At 34.6% G+C, this 19,734-nt stretch overlaps 1 protein-coding gene and 1 non-coding gene across 2 annotated transcripts; one reads left to right on the forward strand and one right to left on the reverse strand.

Moving 5' to 3' along the window:
* Window positions 1-1,000: 1,000 nt before the first annotated feature.
* On the reverse strand, window positions 1,001-10,278 carry LOC145591461 (chitin elicitor receptor kinase 1-like). Its single transcript, XM_081647920.1, has 12 exons — window positions 9,487-10,278; window positions 7,714-7,753; window positions 7,563-7,588; window positions 7,267-7,410; window positions 6,727-6,908; window positions 6,527-6,616; window positions 4,586-4,679; window positions 4,339-4,490; window positions 4,173-4,264; window positions 1,801-1,939; window positions 1,378-1,473; window positions 1,001-1,286 (listed from the first exon to the last, which is right to left on the reverse strand). The coding sequence occupies exons 1-12, from the start codon at window positions 10,094-10,096 to the stop codon at window positions 1,125-1,127; spliced, it is 1,827 nt and encodes a 608-aa protein (XP_081504046.1). The 5' UTR covers window positions 10,097-10,278; the 3' UTR covers window positions 1,001-1,124.
* Window positions 10,279-17,189: 6,911 nt separating this feature from the next.
* Window positions 17,190-17,260, forward strand: TRNAG-GCC (transfer RNA glycine (anticodon GCC)). Its single transcript has one exon. It is a non-coding gene; the product is annotated as a tRNA-Gly (tRNA).
* Window positions 17,261-19,734: the final 2,474 nt, after the last annotated feature.

Consider the following 19,734-nt stretch of genomic DNA (forward strand, 5'->3'; position numbering starts at 1 on the left):
GAGTATGAGAACTGCAATTTTCTTAAATAAACACAAGATATGAGAGATACTTGAATGGTTGAACCCAACACCCCTAATAGACTTTTCACCAAACTTTTCACTTCAGCTTAATATCAGTTCAGTTCATTTCAGACTTTCAGTTCAGTTTAGTTCAGCTCCAATCAATTCAGTTCAGCTCCTAATTTCTTTCTCTTATAAAATATTCATTTTAGCTCTATTCAGTTCATTTCACTTCAGCTCCAATCAGTTTAATTCAATCTAGTTCAGCTCAGTTAAGTAACTGTGAACATGCCCTAAATTAATCAATTTCTAATTTCTCTTTATGTTTCCAAAATTTCAAAACATTTAGATGATTTAAAACGTTTATATACTCATAAGCATAAGTGTTATGAACTTGGCATCCTTAATCATTAAAGCACTTACACTATATGAAATATGAAGTATAAGTCTTACAAAGTACTTCACAATTCATTCATGGTACTCCTATTTAATTTCTTTGGAGTGTTTCCATTTTCCAACCCTATTTCTTTAATTTTATTTAATTTTTTATTTTGCTGGGTTTTGATACTTATCCCTAGGATAGTTTTTTTTTTTTATTTATTTTTTTAATTAATTAATTAATTTATTTATTATTTTTCTTTTTCCCAATCACCCAATCTTGTTTTATCAACAACAACAAAACCTGAGAATAAGGTAGCTCAAGTAATTAGAGCTTCCCTCCCAATTCTAGGAAATCGTGAGATCGATTCTCACACATAAGCCCTTGTGGCTCTCTAAACACCAAAAAAATAAAAAAAAAATAAAAAAAAAAAAAAAACCAATAACAAAACCTTTTCATCCACTATATTCATTTATACATGAGAAAAGAAAAATGTACACAGTTTCTTCAAGTTAGGCTAGTTCAAATGTTGAACAACTCTAGTTTCAATAAATAAAAACATGTTAAAAAATAAATAAATAAAATAAATAAAATAAATAAAAAAAAAAAGACAAAAAAGTGTGGAAAAAGATCATGAGACCAAACCACAACTGAAAATCTAAAGCAATAATTCAATATGTCATTTACATAATTACATTGGCAAAGAATTGGTAGAAGATACAATGCTAACATCCTCCATTTTCTGTTATCTTCCAGACCCAAGATTTCTAAGGCCATATTCATGGAACGAACTTATATCCCAATTTTCTGTGGTTGATGAGGAGGACATCAAAGCAACTGCAACCGATCTCATGCTAGGTCGCAGGTCGGGATTCTCATGAGTACATGCTCTTGCTAGCTCTACCATCTGTAAAACAATAAACATATAGTAACTCTTAATACAAACATCTTTTAGAACTGAAATTAGCCAACATATCTTATTGCTTGATCATATTCACCTTGAGGACAGAGTCAAGAGGGTAGTCTTCCCCTAGTCTTGGATCCACTAGTTTGCATATGCTGTTCGGATCAGACTCACTATAAGCATCCTGGAACTGTTACATGGAGAAAAAATTATTAATAATGAAGTTGGTAAGAACAACTGCATTAGGCATATCGATTGAAATTAAAATCGATTAAGAAACGGTGAATGGTTTAAAAGAAACATCACACAATAATTTCCTCTATTCCTAAACAAATGATAGCTTTTCTATATTGACTTGTTCTTAAAAGAATGTCTAATTTACTGGCACTGGGACATATTTATTTACTACATGCATTCTTTTTCTAATATACTTTGTTTGATATCAATATTGTATATTAAGAAAGTAACATAATATATTTTTAGAAGTGGTATGATTAAACAAAAACAGATTGTTTACCAAAGTAGCAAGGCCCTGTGGTTGAAGAGATGATTCACTTCCTTTTACCACAGCTTCCTTGCCTGATATGAGTTCAAAGAGAACAACACCAAAAGCGAAAACATCTACTTTGGGAGAGACATCACCAAATTGGGCGTACCTGTATACAGCCAAATAGTTAGGATCTCTACGAGGCAAGTACATTTGTTATTAAGCAGCTGAAAGACAGAACCATTGGTGCAAGAGATTAATCCATGATTACACATAATAGTACCTTTGCTAATCCTAAAAGATATTCCACGCAGAAAAAGATTAAATAAATCATCATGATACAACAATCATGGATTAGCAGTAGCATGGGACTTCAAATATTTAAGAATATCATTTATAAGAAATGTAGGGGAAAAAAAAAAGAATCAGAAAAATTCCTATACCGGCAAAATTAAGCAGGAAAGCCTCCTAGAATTTCAATATTAACTTCCACAGTGATTAGAAATTTGACTACATGACAGCAAAAACTACTGTAGGCTATTGGATTAAATCTAGGATGCCCCTTTTGCAAGCTTATATGTTGTCAATTATGAGCAATTCTTGTCCAGCAATATTATGTAAAGGAAGATGCTTATACCGTTCTTTGACCATGATGACGGCTGGCAAATAAGAAAACATGATTAGAGACATCTCATGTGGACCAGATGCTGAACTGTTGAAGAAGGATGCCTAAACACCTTTATGGGCTATCACTAAATCATTCTGCTTGAGTTTGTAATTTCTTCATCACTAAATGACGCTATTTCAAAAAAGCACTATCAATACCTGATTATTTCCATATGATGATGTTATCACCTCAATGATGGATCTTGAATCCTTAACTACAACGATTCTCCACTTCCAAGTGTTCCAACTCCTTGATAAAGCTTCTTCTCCTCTTTCCATTACCCATGTCAAGGGCATGCTCAGAATTAATATCCCTCAAAGTTCATTTATTCTCTTACAGGGTTAAGATGCCAAGAGAATTTTAGTAAATGTACTAACTAACCAATCATCCAGTGCACCTTCCTCTCTAAACCAAAATAACCTCTCATCTGATGGCTCTAACATTTTCCACACCCACCCCAGGTTCATTATAAAAAATGATTTTTTTTTTTTTTTTTTTTTTTTTTTTTTTTTGAAATAAAAACCCTATGTAGAAAGCCAAGGCTGAGAGGCTGCGCATAGAACAAAACAACCAGGAAGTGTTTGAGAATACCAGCCTTCTTTGCCTTCTTCTCTTGGTTGCTTGGTTAATTATATTAAAATAAAAAAATAAAAAAAAAGATGAAAAGTTGACATTGTGACGTAGATTGAGACAAATCTAACAAGACTCCAGATGACTATATTAATTCCTTATATATGAGTCACAATATATGATTAAAAAGCAGTGTGCAAATAGTGTGAAAAGTGCACACATTGCAATATCTGTGGAAAGCAAGAAGTAGTAAAACAACCCCATCACCTTGACTATAATAAAATAATAATAAAAAAAAATTACCTCACTACCAAGAATTCTCTCCGGCTCCATTTGTTTAAACGGAAAACAATTTTTTGGGAGAATGATACCCCATGGAAAATAATTTAAAGGGAAAACACAATTACAAAAAAAAAAAAAGTTTCTCTTTGTTTGTTTCCTTACAAGAAAAATTATATAGGAAGGGGAAAATAGGAGTGGAAAGGAGAAGATAGATGACAGGCAAGGTAAGGGATGGAAGTAGGGAGGAAAATGCAGCATACCTTTTAAAAGGAAAATATTTTCTACTCTTGGGAGAACTATTTTCCACCTTTGGGAAAATTGTTTTCCATCCCTTCACTAAACAAACAATAGAAAATGAGAAAATCATTTTCAAGGATAATGTTTTCCTTCAAAACAAACGGAGCCTCCATCTCTAAAAATTCTTACTGTTTGGATTGAGATTGTCTCACAAAGAAAAAGCCAAATAAGGAAGAACTTTTAGATGTGGAGGGAGTACCAACTAATCAACTATCACAAATTATAATAACAAGTCAATTTATTTTCCTAAAAGCCAGTGCCAGTCAAGATGTAGTGAGTGATTCAGGATGGAGGGAGTAAAATCTACTTAATTGTCTAGTTAAACAAGTTATCTACAGTACTATAACAGATCAAAGAACCTCAATCCATTCACATCATTTTGATATATTCATCAGAGTGCTAATATGTTAGAACTTTTCTTTGAACAGCAGGGGTCGCTCCATCCCACTAGCATTAGGCCTAGGACAGTGATCAAGCCAACTGGATGGAAGAACTAAACCGAAGCCAAATTAGCACAATTTACTACAAGTCTACAACTGCTTGGGGTGTATGTAGTAATATCATGGTCATTTTCTAAATAACATACTCTGGTGGCATGTATCCAAATGTGCCCACTAAACGAGTTGGTAAAGACGCATTTCCAACCTCCGCTAGCTTTGTCAATCCAAAATCTGCAACCTGCAAATTTAGCAGATTGTGAGCAAATAAAGTATTGAATGGCTATTAAACAAACGTGCAGTTACTTGAAGTACCTTTGCATGGAAATTATTGTCAATCAATATGTTCGCAGATTTAATATCACGATGGATGTAGACAGGTACAGTGTGCTCATGGATATATTCAAGGCCTCTTGCTGAATCAAGAGCAATTTGTACTCTGGCATGCCATGGCAGGACAGCTTTTCCTGAAAATAGATAGGCAAACATGTTGGACTGATAGAATATTTATGCCAGAGGAGAAAAACAGAAGGAAGTCGGTTTTCCACAGAGATAGCTCTACCTGAACCACGCAAATGTTGACTCAAGGTTCCATTTTCAACATACTCATACACTAGGAAGAGATAATCCTCAACACAGTATCCAATCAAGCGAACCTGCACTCACATACAGTAGACATGAGTATATTCATAGGAGACTGGTTGTAATAGAGTAATAGACATCATATTAAATACAGCATATATTATTATACTCAGATAATCCTCATTTCCAATGGAACTGTAAAAGACATCAAATTGGTTGCAGAGAACAATACCTAACATTCCAACTAAACAGTTATGGTCAAATCTAAGTAAACCAGATGCATGAAAAGGTTCAATATTCAATTTTACTTCATACATGACATAAGTACTAACTTCAGCTCAAAAAATAAACTTAAACACGAGAATAGAGAGGGGGGAAAGAAAGCTCCGATATCACAGGACCAGAAACCAAGTATCCAATAAACTCCTTGTGAGACTAAGATTGTGTCATGAATCTGGTGATCGTAAGAGCCACCAACCCAAAAAAAAAAAAAAAAAACTGATCCAAATGTCTCATTAGAAAAAGAACCAAACAGAACCCAGCCAACCCAAAAAGAATTTCTAGCACTAAACCAGCCTCCTATGAATATACTCAGCAGTCAGTGCTAGGACTGTAGGACAGTACAAAATTTCTACTGAAAGAGTATTATCAAGCCTGGAAACTAGCTTAAATTTCTGCGGGAAGATGATCTATTTCATTTCATCACTAGGACAGTAAAATAATTTCTACTGGAAGAGTATTATCGAGCACTGGAAAACAGCATAAATTTGCATCCTCATTAGGGCCATCATTTCATAAAAGGGTTCATTCTCACATTAGCTGAAGAAATGTAGAAGTGACTGGGGATGTAAAGAGATTATAACAGGATCTGCAAGCCAAATATAGTAATAACTAATATATACATTTCTTCTCAGCCCCTTTTGGTAAGAGATGTCTAAAAGTGAAGCCTCAAGTCTGTCAAGGACACATTAATGCCTGATGACTTTTACAAGAATCCAGGTTACCGCAAGGTAAGAGGGTTTCAGTTGTACATAGACTAATTCTGACACAGCAGAAAGATAATTTCCATTAGAAGTTTGATTGCATAAACAATTTTTATCTTGTATTTCATTGATATGAAGCAAGGACGTCAAACTGGAGCATTAAATGTACCAACTCAAAGCTAAAAAGTTGACCAGCATTGACTCTCACTTTGATTAAAAAAAAAAGGGACTATAAATGTTAAGAAGCAAGATCATCTACCAATAAATAGATGCAGATAAGTTTTCATGGAGTCCAAAGGATAAGAGATTTTTTTCTCAAAGACCCTGTATCATGATCCTTGCACATACCCTAGTTGAAGTCTTCGCTTTTATTCTCAAAGACCCTGTGTCATGATAAGCTACTCAATTTCCTGGGGAGCCTGTGCTCTTGAACAACCCCCCCCCCCCTTCTCTCTCTCTCTCTCTATCTAAACAAAGTACTAGAGTAATTCAGCATAAATTCTCATGACCCTTGGCTCCCTCAATATGCAAGAAGAGCCAATCAACATTATCAATTTGTCATCATTAACAATTGATGAGTCTTAGCAGGAAGGAGCCTCCTCTGGTGTACAACCTACTCGATTACAAGAAAGAGACTAAGTTTGAATCCCAATATCTCTCTAATCTCTTTACAAAGGAGGTCCCTTTCCTCATTTCAAGAGGGATTGTAACCAATAAAAAAATTTGCTGGTCCACTTAAACATTGAAATCCTACCTAACTCAGATACTTAATTTTGCAGCAGGGAACAAGAATGCAAGTTATATAGTAATTTAACAGAGTATAATATATTAACAATAAACACTTAGACTAGTTCAGCACAAAACAGCTTATAAGACAATAGCATCAAAGACTCAAAGTTACTGAGTGATCTGACATATTTCAGGGGGTGAGTGTGTACCAAGTTCAAGTGATGAACATGCGTCAAGACCTTCAGTTCAGCAAGAAATTCTTTTGTTGCTTGCATATCCATCTTCTTGATAGCTGCTTTCTGAAGATGCAATTGAACAAACTAACTTTATGTTCTTATATATAGAACGATGAACATTATAACTATTTGTATTTGTACACACAGGAAAATAAATAAATGCATTTACGAACCTCGCCTCTTAGCTCGCCATAGTAAACAGCTCCAAATCCACCTTGACCAATTTTGTTAGCCAAACTGAAATTACTAGTAGCATTTGCAAGCTCTTCATAAGAAAATTCCACTGACTTATCAACTGCTATGCCAGGATGCTTAGGATTAACAGCCACAGCTTCAGATGGTCCGGTTACATGTTCTGTTCACAATAAAAGCAAACAATATTAACCCAGCACAAGAGTGTGTTTATGGTTTCTAGTATAGAACTAATAGGGTTGAGGTATTTGGGATCATGTGATGGCTTAGCTTCTTGGTTTATGGCATCTGCCATCCGGTGCTTCTCCAACATAATTGCTTTGATATTTGATATGCTTTCTTCTAGTTTATTTTTATAAAAATAATAATTAAAAAAAAAGTCATCATGCAGTCGGTTTGTTTTAGTGGCTTCTCACGTTTTCTTGATATATTTTAATTCTTATAGACTTAAACTTTTAAAAAAAAAAAATAATAACACTTATAAATGATTCAAGCGTTCACCACAAAGAGATGAAGAGTACCAGCTGGTGTTAACAGGAAATCAGGCTTATCCAAGGCTGCTGCTTTACTCTTTTTTCTTCTTATATAGACAAGATACCACGCAATCAAGAGCACACACAATCCAACTGCCACACATATACCAGCTATGGCTCCGGGAGAAATTCCTGGGAGCAGGCAAAACAATTGTCACGAGGAATTATAAACTGTTAGAACAACCAAGAGTCCAAGAATATGGAAAAGGAAGAAGACAAGAGGCTTTATTGGTGTGATATAGGATAAAAAAATTAATATTTACAAAAGGAGCAAAGTCAAATACCCGTGGAAGGTCCACCTGGTCCTGGGCTGCATAAAATTTTTAAAAAGATAACAAGACAATTATTTTAAGAAAGTGGCTCAAATGAGACTGATATAGTAATTGTTATACTACAAATAGATGAGTCTGGGAATAAAATAAGACTACAAGATACCTTGATTCTAATATCAGTGGAGGGTAATTTTGATTTTTGTCTGCACAAAAGAGTAATAAATTGAGGCTGGTTCAGAAAATGAGTGAACATGCTTGAAAACAGTCTCAGTTAAAAGCTTTAAGCTGAGTCATCCCATGGTGAACAAAAGGTCATTACAGAAACATACCAAAAACTGATGCTCAGAGAACACATTTTTTTCCCTCCATAGCTAAAATCAATGCGGCCTTTATAATAAGTAAGAAGACTTAGCTACTTAGCTTATCCTCGAACTTTTTCTTCAGCTTAATAAACATATTATTAGGTCAAAATGGCACCTAAGGGCGTGATGAAGAGCTGAAGCCTGAAACAGAGGCAAGTTTTGTAAACTCACCTCCCCCATCTCGTGTTTGAATTTTGAAATAAAATATATAAATGCTGCAGTAATTAGTTACAATCTACAATGCAATCATCTGAGAAAATCAATCAGAGAGCTAAAACTCTTCCCTCCAACTATTAATCAGATACACAGTAGTCAGGCACAAGTGCCTGGTATTCTAGTTGTTTGCCCTTGTATATATGATACGCCGGCCCATATGATTTTCACTCAGAATTTATTCTACCAGAAACTATGCTAAATGATTAAAAATTATGATGCAAAAGATTCTTATTGATCTCAATTTAAACATCTGGGAAGATTAAACACATAAATAAAACCATCTCTTCTTTTCATACAAAGTATGTTACAAACAACATCCAGGCATCAGTCCTGGCATTCTAGTTGTTTGGTCCTTCTACATGGCCAACAACAACGACAAAAACTTCGTCCCAAAATGATTTGTGGTTCTGCATGGCTAACACTCAAGAAATAATATAACAAAAACTGTCTTATGGGTGATACATATTTTTCCTTCTCCAATCTCCAATATCTTTTTTTTTAATCCATAATAACATAGGTTAGTTCAGACCCCAAAGCCCTTCGTGACTGTATGGTGGGTTATCTTTAAAGTCTCTTTCCTCATTTTCTTTTATGAAATTCCTTATAAAATGCTCTGCATCATTTACACCAATACACCATATTATCTACACCTCTCCCCTATTCCACCACCTACCCAACCATGCAGTCACTAAAAGGGTTGGATTGACTTGATTTGTTTTGTTCTGTTTATATAGACACATGATGATCACTTATTATATTACCTATACTTGTGTTTAAACAAACATAATTACTTGACAAACTGAAAAGACCTTTTCACCCAAATATATATCTATCCATCGGTTCATTATAAAGACACAAAATAATTGACCAATTGGGTGCTACATTTATAAGCATAATCACACTAATAAAGCTTAAGAAGTAGCCGGGAGAAATAAGTAACATCCCATACATTCCAACGACCATGTATCAATTCAAGTTTGAATTAGCCAAGTTTGAGACTGAATGCAGCCTATAAGAAATGCATTTAATAAGCTTTTGGTCCAAACTATTTCATTGTTACCGTACCCCTAACCATGCTTTTTACTGAGTTTCACAAGTTTTCAGATCCCACAACATGCATGTGCAGTTGCACAACATAACAATGCATAATAATTAAGTCACAAAATTCCAACAAGTTCTGTAAACTAAAGAAGGCAATGATCAATTCACAATTTGACAAGTAAACATTTGATAAACCTCAAGAAAAAGAAACCAGAATAAACCCCAGGTTTTAACACTCAACTAGTACAGTACATAATTTCAATGAGTTCCAGGGTGTTTGTGTGTGTGACAGTGAGAGAGAGAAAGAAGATTGATACCTCTTCCAGGAATAAAAACGAGCCCATTTCCATCATTAAAGTCTGCACCAGGATTATACCTCAGCAACAAACTCGCATTCAAATTAGCTGTCTGCGCAATAGAGCTTAAGCTATCATCAGGACGAAGCGGATAAGTAATGAACAACCCATAATCCGTGGACACGCTGCTATTTCCACAAGAACAATTAATAATCACATTAAGGTTGCCACTAACGGGAAGGCCAGTCGCCGTATAGTTATTAAAATTCTGAAGTGAACTAACAGTAGTAAGATTGGCATATTGGTTTGCTGCAATAGTTGTATACGTATCGCCAGTTTTAATCTGGTAACTAAAATTATGACCAAGAAAACTCCCATTTATACAATTACAAGAAAACGGAATATTGATCCGGGAATTCATTTGAATGCCACTTTCATCCGTGATTTGGGGATTATAGCTCATAATATTAGCAGTTGAAGTTTGAAAATAATTTGCTATGACAAGAAGAGTATCACCTGGCTGAACATAGTATGAAGCTAAACCCAAATCACAACCTCTACTACAGATTGATTCAACAACTACCAAATAACTAATTAAAACAGAAAACAAAAACCCTAATTTCTTCATCATCAAACCCCAGAAAAAAACCCTAATCAACTGAGGGATTATTCAAGAAATCACTTGATACCCTTTTCCCCAAATTGCATCAGAAACCAAAATTGAAGGTTTAATTGGAAAGTTGACTCTAAATAGGGTTCAAATTGAGCTGGGTTTTCATATTTATTAGTCAAAGGTCAAAGATTTTAGCCGTGTTTTTTGCCATTTTTTACATAAAAATAAATAAATCAGATGTCCAAATGAAATACGAAAATACTATTTGAAGGATAAAATGAAATTGATGGTATAAATTAATAATTAAGAAAATCGCAGCTGACCTGAAACTTCAATCATTAGGTAGCAGCTTAAGAATGTTAATTGCCGGCAGGAAAGCTTAAAGTTGTTGACCTCCTTAACCATCCCTCTATCTTTCTTCATTTTCTCTCTCCTTAAACGTTAACATAAAAAAATTAGCGGGTAATTTAAAACTAAACTGCATTTTATATATTTACCCCTCAAAAAATGGAAAATCTAACATCAAACCCTACTTCAAGTTTTCAAGTAAGAATAGGCTATGTTTTTTTTTTTTTTTTGACAAGTGAGGCTATGTTTAAATGCTTGCGGTATATTTATTTATGATCAGATTAGATTAGAGAAAAAAAAAAAGCTCACAAGTATACTTTATTGTTTTATGTGCGATTTTTAATCAAGCAATCAAATTAGGTCATATTAAATCATATTACATAAATAAGTAAAAAGTTCAAATCGGAACAAATTACAAAAAAAAAAAAAAAAAAAAAAAAAAGGTAGCTAAGCTCATATTAGATAAGCAAAAAATTGGATGAACTAAACATAGCTTAAGGATGACAAGTGGATACATTATTGCAAATTTACATTGTGCTCGCCTAGTTAGAGTGAGTATATGTAGGTATAAATTTTGTTAGATAGTGTCATAGTGGATGAATATAGATATCAAAAGTTATATCCGCCATGTATCACATTTTATATAATAATGATACTATAATTTTATTTAGAAATCATTCTTCTTAAGTGTGCATAAGGGAATAATAGCTAAGTGGGTCATATATGTGGGGGGAATCCATGGGTATAAGTGGCTAGTGGATACTCACTAAAGTGATGGATCGGGCATAGATCTAAACATGTATCACTTAGACATATATGGATGTTGGATATGTATTCGCCATGGTGAAGGATTTAGAAAAAAAAAAAAAAAAAAAAGGCCGAGTATGGATCGGACATGGTAGAGGGGGGTATTTGCACCCAAGCTCACCTCGCTTGTCATCTATAATTTCAAGGTTCTACTCTTACCACCTACGATTCTCAATTTTATACCTCTGTCCCTACCCCTCGACCTCACATGAACATATGTTAGGATTGAGCATGTGATGTTAGACAAAGTTGATCCCCAAATGATTTTGATGTAATAAGATCAATCTCCTTTTACAATGAGATTATCTAGAAATTATTATTGCTATTTTGAGAATGAAATAAAAACTTAAACTCATTTGAGATCATTTTCTCATCAAGTCTACTTAGCCCCTGTTCTTTAGAGCTGCTCTGCTCTGCTGAGCCTTGCTCTACTCAGATCAAATCTACTCTACTCTGCTCAAAAGAAATCTGCTCTACTCTGCTCTATTTTCAAATAATAATTAATAATAACAATAATAATTAATATTCAATAATAATAATTAATATTGTATTGATGATAATAATTAATTATTTTAAATAATTATAATAATTATTAATATTAAAAATAATTATAATAATTATTAATATTAATAATAATTAATATTTATTAATCATAATAATAATTATCAATAATAATATTTAATAATTCAAACTATTAAGAATTAATATTTAATAATATTATTAATTAATAATTTCTAATAATTATAACAATTCTTTCAAAAAAATAAATAATAATAATAACAATTTCTTTTTATAAACATTTGATATTAGAATCACAATGTATGGGTATTGATTGTTAGTTCATTGAGTTGAATTATTTTTCAAATCTTTCCATACAATTTAAGAATTAAAAAAAAAAAAAAAGAAAAAAAAAGGAGGTTGTTTTCAAGTAGTACTTTGTATATCATTATTATTTTGAGGGTTAAAAATATATGATTAAGACATATTTATAAGTAAAATCATTATTACTCATTAAATCATTTTATTTTAAAATTTTTGTGAAATGAATTTAAGTAAACTGTTGTCTTTTATCTTTATACTATTAACATATGTTAAATACGGTACACATTTATTTATGTTTTCACTCACTTAAATCAATGGTATATGCACTTAATAATAATAATAATAATAATAATAATAATAATAATAATAATAATAATTGCGTTTGGCGGACTTGGTGTTTATTCCGCTGGTGATGTTCGTCATTATGCTTTTCTTGCCTCTCGATTACAGTCTGCTGGGTTGCAGACAAAGCTACTATGGCATGCTGGCGTTGTTGGCCTTGGTCGAGCCTTTGCGGATGCGTTGAGTCTGTTTGATGGAACGGTTGAGTCTGACTTTTTGAGTAATCCTACTGAGGTCGCTGCCCCTAAACTCATGATGAAATTGGCAGATATATACTTCACAAAGGTTACCACTTCTGCAGAATCTACCTTCTCTTTATCTCCTCGACAATCAGCATTGTGGAAATCGCAGCAGGGAGATCACACCTCCGCTTGGCTTCAGGCGGTTCCTATTTCAGGGTTGGGTTAGACGATGAACGCAAAGACTTACCGATGTGTGTTATGCTACCGATTGGGTGTTCCATTGTTCTCTGTCTCGACGTCGTGCTCTGCTTGTTCAAGGGTTTTCACAAGAGATATTTTCGGTGATCACGCGGTATCGTGTGCTGGTATGGTGGGTATTAAGCATCGGCACAATGTTGTTCGGGATACCCTTGTTGATATTTGCTATCGGTCAGGGATTTCTGCTAGAAAGGAGGCGTGCATTGGGTTATCTGAAGGGAATGACGAGGCTCTCAGACCTGCAGATGTGTTACTTTATTCATGGGATCGTGGTCACGATGTCTGTGTTGACTTGACAGGGTGTTCTCCATTGACACATTATGGGCTTTCTGACTTTGTTCCTGGACGGGTAGTGACTGATGCGGCTAATCGGAAGCGGGTCAAGTACGAATCCAGTTGTCGAGCAATTGGATATGGCTTCCTTCCTTTCTCTTTCTCTTCTCTTGGGGAGTTAGAAAAGGAGGTTGTTGCATTGCTGAAGCGGATCCAGAAGTTCTCGAAGACTCAGGACATTGGGGCGCATGCTGCAACTCATATCTTTACTAGGATCGGCTTTTCTATAGCTAGAGGAGTGGGGGCTCAGATTTTATCTCGGCTTCCCACTAATTTTCTATAGGTTGTATAACTTTGTATGTTTTTGAGATATAATAATAATAATAGTAGTAATAATAATAATAATAATATTAATAGTAATAATATTAATAGTAATAGTAATAATAGTAATAATAATAATAATAGTAGTAGTGGTAGTAGTAGTAATAATAATAGTAATAATAATAATAATAATAATAATAATAATAATAATAATAATAATAATAATAATAATAATAATAATAATAATAATAATAATGTTGAAATCTGCTCTGTCTGCTCGGCTCGACTTGGCTCTGCTCTGCTATCCTGAAATCTGCTCTGCTGAAATTTAATATGCTCTACCTTGCTAACCCCCTGTTCTGCTCTGCCTAGAAGCTCAAAAAAAGGGCCTTATGCTGCTGCTGTGTTGTAATATTATTGCGAGTCTAAACTAAATTTTACTTAATTTACCATGTTTTGCCATGTGCTCGTGTCTTTGTCGTGTTGGGTTGTGTCACAAGTCTATTAGGTCTACTATCATCTTTAGTTGAGGGTGGACTGCAAACCCCTCAAAGGGAAGAAGAGGGGGGGAGGACAGGGCAGGGGTTGTTTCCGTATCCTTAAGTACTCAACAATAATGATTAGAAATTAATGGAGGCCCAATTTATCTATCAAGTGGCAAAACCATTATTATTTATATTGGCCAGTGTGCCGTCATGCCGGTAGAATATACAAACATAAATATCAATTGAGAAAAGACAAGTATGTGTTTGATAAATATTAATGGGGAATGAATTGCTTGACTGTATTCATGGCTCTTGGCCGAAATATATAGCATGATGTACAAGATAATTATAGCAAGAATATTGACAAAATTATCTACTTAACATAAATCTATCCTTGCCAACTAAGAATATCCTCATCAAACCAAATCAAATCTTCAACATATATATCGTAACACCCCCTCTCAAGTTGGAGCATGGTGAGGATCTAGAATGCCTAACTTGGACAACAGAAAATCAAACTGTCGTTTGCCAGGCGCCTTCGTAAAGATGTCCGCCAACTGAGAATCTGTAGGCACATATGATGGAGCAATAATACCATCTGTAATGGCATCCCGCACAAAATGACAATCAACTTCAATGTGTTTGGTTCTTTCATGAAAAATCGAATTTTTAGTAATGTGTAGAGCTGATTGACTATCACAAAACAATGGGATAGCCTTTGGATGTTGTACACCCAAACTCAATAGCAAACCTTTCAACCATTTTAGATCACAAGTTATAGATGACATAGAACGGTACTCTGCCTCTGCTGATGGCGTCGAAACTGTAGGTTGTTCTTTTGTCTTCCAAGATATTGGTGATTGGCCTAAAAACACCAACCAACCTGTCAACGATCTCCGAGTAATTGGACAAGCCGCCCAATCTGAATCACACCATCCTTGTAACGTCAAATCACTATCTGCTCGTAGCAAAATCCCTTGCCCGGGTGTATCTTTCAAGTATCGAACCACACGTAAGGCAGCATCCCAATGCTTCGTCCGAGGTGCCTGCATGAACTGCGACAGTATGTGCACTGAATAAGCTAGGTCTGGTCGTGTCATAGCAAGATAGAACAACCGACCAACAAGACGGCGATATGCTTCCGGATCTGCAAGTAAATCACCATTTGCATGACCCAATCTATGATTTTGCTCTATTGGAAAGCCACTAGGCTTTGCACTTGTCAAGCCGACTTCAGAAATAATGTCTAACGTATATTTGCGCTGACATGAAAATAATCCCGTCGCACTTCGTGCGACCTCTATGCCAAGAAAATATTTTAAGGGCCCTAGATCTTTTATTTTAAAACAGTCAACCAAATAAGCTTTAAAAGCTAATAACGCAGCGGAATCATTGCCAAAGATAATAAAATCATCAACATAGACTAAAACATTAATCTGAACACGCCCCTTAGTGAATGTGAATAAGGAATAATCGGAATAGGATTTGAAGAAACTCATACCATTTTAGAGCAGTAACAAGTTTAGCAAACCAACAACGCGGAGCTTGCTTCAAACCATATAGTGACTTCCGCAATTTGCAAACCAATTTCGGATTGGATTTTTCAAACCCCGGGGGAATTTCATGTACCCTTCTTCTTCAAGATCACCATGTAAGAAAGCATTGTGCACATCCATCTGATGAAGTTCCCAGTTCTTTGAGGCGGCTATTTCTAAGAAAGCTCGGATAGGTGTCATCTTTGCTACCGGAGCAAAAGTCTCATTGTAGTCAATTCCCTCTGTTTGATGGTTGCCAAAGATCACCAATATGGACTTCAATCGTTCTACATCTCCATTAGAAAAATATTTGGTCTTATAGACCCATTGACTACCAAGAGCACGTTTCCCGGGAGGCAACTCCTCCAATGTCCAAGTCCCATTATCTTCCAAGGCTCGGATTTCTTCTTGCATAGATTTCTTCCACCCATCATGTCGCATTGCTTCCTTAAATGATTTTGGGTCTTGACCAGAAATGATTGCTGCTAAAAACTTGCGATAATTTACAGAAATTTATCACAATTAATATAGTGTGCTATGGGATAAGGAGTACATGAGGAACGCTGTGGAGACGGAGTAGGCGAAGGTGGACTTTTAGCAACAACAGTGTGTGTGACATAATCCCGTAACAACACCGAAGGAATTTTGTCTCGAAAACCACGACCCAATTGTTGCGAAGCTGCTGAGTGTGACATGGTTTAGGGCTGTTCAGGGACTGCAATAGGCTCGGGTGTAGGTGTAGCAACCCCCTTCCATATGGCAATAAGGGGAGTAGCCCCTTAGCCTTATAAAGTGGATACAACTTTCTTATTTTTTCAATGTGGGATACACTTCCCAACACTTTCTACACTCTTCAATGTGGGACAACACACCACTCACATGTGGATTTTCTCATGGGGCTTAACACTACCCCTCACATGTGAGTTGTCCATAATACTGGCCCATATCACAACATAACTCAACTTGGCTCTAATACCATGATAAATATTAATGGGGAATGAATTGCTTGACTGTATTCATGGCTCTTGGCCGAAATATATAGCATGATGTACAAGATAAGTATAGCAAGAATATTGACAAAATTATCTACTTAACACAAGTCTATTTTTGCCAACTAAGAGTATCCTCATCAAACCAAATCAAATCTTCAACATATATATCGTAACAGTGTTTTACAATCTTCAGTCAAATTAACATCATTTGTTTTGAAGTTGGACATAGTCAAAGTGAAGATTTATAGGAAAGTAGGAAACTAACCAACCTATGCTCATACCCTAATTATGAATGTATTATTCAATTATAGTACTACTATAAATGGGAGTAAAAAATTGTTAGGTATATGTGTTAATTCTACCTCAAAAATGGCTGGAATTATTAATGTTTATAAATTCAACCTAGTTATACATCTTAACTTATAGACCAACCCTTTTGTTTTTTGAGTTCACAATATTTAGCTAGAAAAGTGAAAATTATATCATGTTTTCTATGTTGTTAAAATGAAATAAGGCTAAATTTAAATGATGTAAAAAAAGACTCTGTGACATTTTAAGAATGTTTTTTTCCCCTCCTTTTTCCATTATAGTCACCGTCATGTAAGAAAACAAAATTAGGATATCCTTATCTAAGAAATATTCCATGCTTAGACTAAAATCTAATACTCCCCGTGGAAGTTTAAGTTTGTATGGCTTCTAATTTTTGTTTAGATTTATAATAAAAGCAAAGTATCAATATCAAAATAGCACCAGTGGTCTAGTGGTAGAATAGTACCCTGCCACGGTACAGACCCGGGTTCGATTCCCGGCTGGTGCATTGCTTTTTTTTTATTATTTACAGCTATTAAATTTTCTAAACTGATTGCATGAAATAAACTCTAGATGGTGGTGGGTGTGGCACCTTGGGAGACGGTAGTGACAGGTAATGTCCAGAGGAGATGGTGGGAGACTGGGAGTAGTGGTGGAAGTTGCGGTGAAGGTAGCTAGAGTGGTTGGATGGTTTCCAGTGGTGGTGGTGAACGCCTGAACGGGGAGTCTTTGGAGTAGACGATGGCGATGGTGGGTTTAGTGGTGTGAGGACGATTGTGGGGGCCAAGGGTGGTGGCTTTGGTGACGGCGGTGGCGATGAGGAGCAAGTGCCACACTTACTTATGCAAAGTTGCCCTGCAACAGCTGTTGGTGAGCTTTGTGGAAGTAGCAGTGTATTTTGATCTTGACATAATACATTTGTTACAAGTGCCAATATTTATATTTATATTTATACTTTAGTATTTAAAAACACAAACCACAAATTTTTCATATGACACGTGTCATCACAGGTCACTACTCACCCATTACCCTATATGACACATGTCACCTTTCTAAATTTTTTTGTTTAAGTCTTTATGCATTCTATAACTTGCAAATTCAATAAAGAAAATAAAGTGTTTATTTCCGCCATAATAAAATCAAGTTGATCCAATTAATACACATCACATAAATATATGAATTATAACGAAAAAAAAATGTCTTTTCAACTCCTAGACTTAAAATATAACTTAAACTAATATGTCATTTCATATCCCACGATCTTTATGTATATATAACTAACTAAATTCCTTCATCTTCTTCTACAGTTCTACCCTCACTCTTTTTTTTTCTTTTTTTTTTCTTTTTTTTTTTTTTTAAATTTTAGCAATGAAACAATTACTTCGTATTTCATATCAAAAATTTCAACTATTGAAAAGCATATCTACATATGAAATAACCAAGTAACAACCCGTGCATCGAACGGGTCAAAAGGCTAGTTATGGCTAATTTCATAAACCTCATGTTAGTGCATATGCATGTTTTCTAAGGCATAAAAATGGGCAGTGGAATAAATTATTGTGAACTTATGCATGTTGTTTAACAAGCGTGTGAGTGGTACTTAATAAAGTTGGAACTTAATCTATATGCTTCTTGTAAGAATGGTAAGATATATTTGCCTCATTTTTTTTGGCTTTTGATGTGTATGAAACTCCTCTGTAATAAGAAATGTCAAATGTGTTTGTAAAAAAACAAGAAGCCAAGTCTTCAAGACAAATATAGATTATGGGATTTAAACTTCATCAGCTAATTAGGTTAGGTGCCAAAGGAAAAAAGGACAAGCTATATAGCATTATAGCAAAAGCAAACATTTTTTAATGTCCTAAATGTAATTAGACAATCCCTTTTTTTTATCTTGTGCAATTATTGTATTGTAACCATTACACATTTCAATATATATATATATATATATATATATATATATATATATATATATATATATATATATATATATATATATATATATATAAAAAATAAAAAAAAAATAAAAAAAAAATAAAAAAAAAACCCTAGTAAAAGTTGTGAGAAGATTGCATTATTACTATTTACTAACATAGAGTAACCATGAATATGTTTCTTCGGCCACCTTGGAGCGTTTTTATTATTTCTAATCTTTCACTCGTATTTTTATAGTTTTAGGGAAATGAAAAATGGTTTATACTTTGTAACTTTGATTGATCTCTAATATGCCATAATAACTTTAATACAAGTGATGATGAGATTAAAGAACGAGAGGCCATCATTACCAAAAAAAAAAAAAAAAAAACTAAAATCATATCAAATTCTTTGACTAGGCTAAGTTGAGAGTTAGAAACATTGTAACAAAAAATTTGTGGACAAAGGGAACATAAAAGCAGTTTATCACTCATTCACTCTATGTCTAAATCTGCTGTTACATAACTTGCATTGTACAAAATCCAAAAACTAGTGCTAAATAATAAAACATCTGATCTTGTAGCTCCATAACAAAGTAATTAAATCAATTTTACTAAGTGAAAAACAAAGTGGAAAATGAATACAAAACCATATATTCCTTTGATCAATTTTACTAATCATACTAGACAAGAAATAATACATCAAAATAAAGCAATTAATACAACAATAGAGAAGTAAATTGGCAAAGGAAGTGATGAAAATGCAGCATTAGACTCATAGAAGTAGTAGTATGGGTTAGGAGGGGATGGACCAGCTGGATTTATCACCAAAGGAAATGAAACTGGTGGACTGGATTCACTAGGAGGTTTTTTACTACTACCCCCACTACTACTCTTCGGCGAACCACCGGAGGACGAGGGTGGCGGCGGCGGTGGTGGTGGGGATGGAGGTGGGTGTGACACCTTGGGAGATGGTGGTGGCAGGTAGCCTCCAGAGGATGGTGGGAGTATTGGCAGTAGTGGTGGAAGTTGTGGCGGTGGTGGCAGGAGTGGTTGGATGGTTTCCGGT

Source organism: Chenopodium album, chromosome 18, assembly GCF_948465745.1.
Source record: "Chenopodium album chromosome 18, dcCheAlbu1.1, whole genome shotgun sequence".
NCBI classification, from domain to species: Eukaryota; Viridiplantae; Streptophyta; class Magnoliopsida; order Caryophyllales; family Amaranthaceae; genus Chenopodium; species Chenopodium album.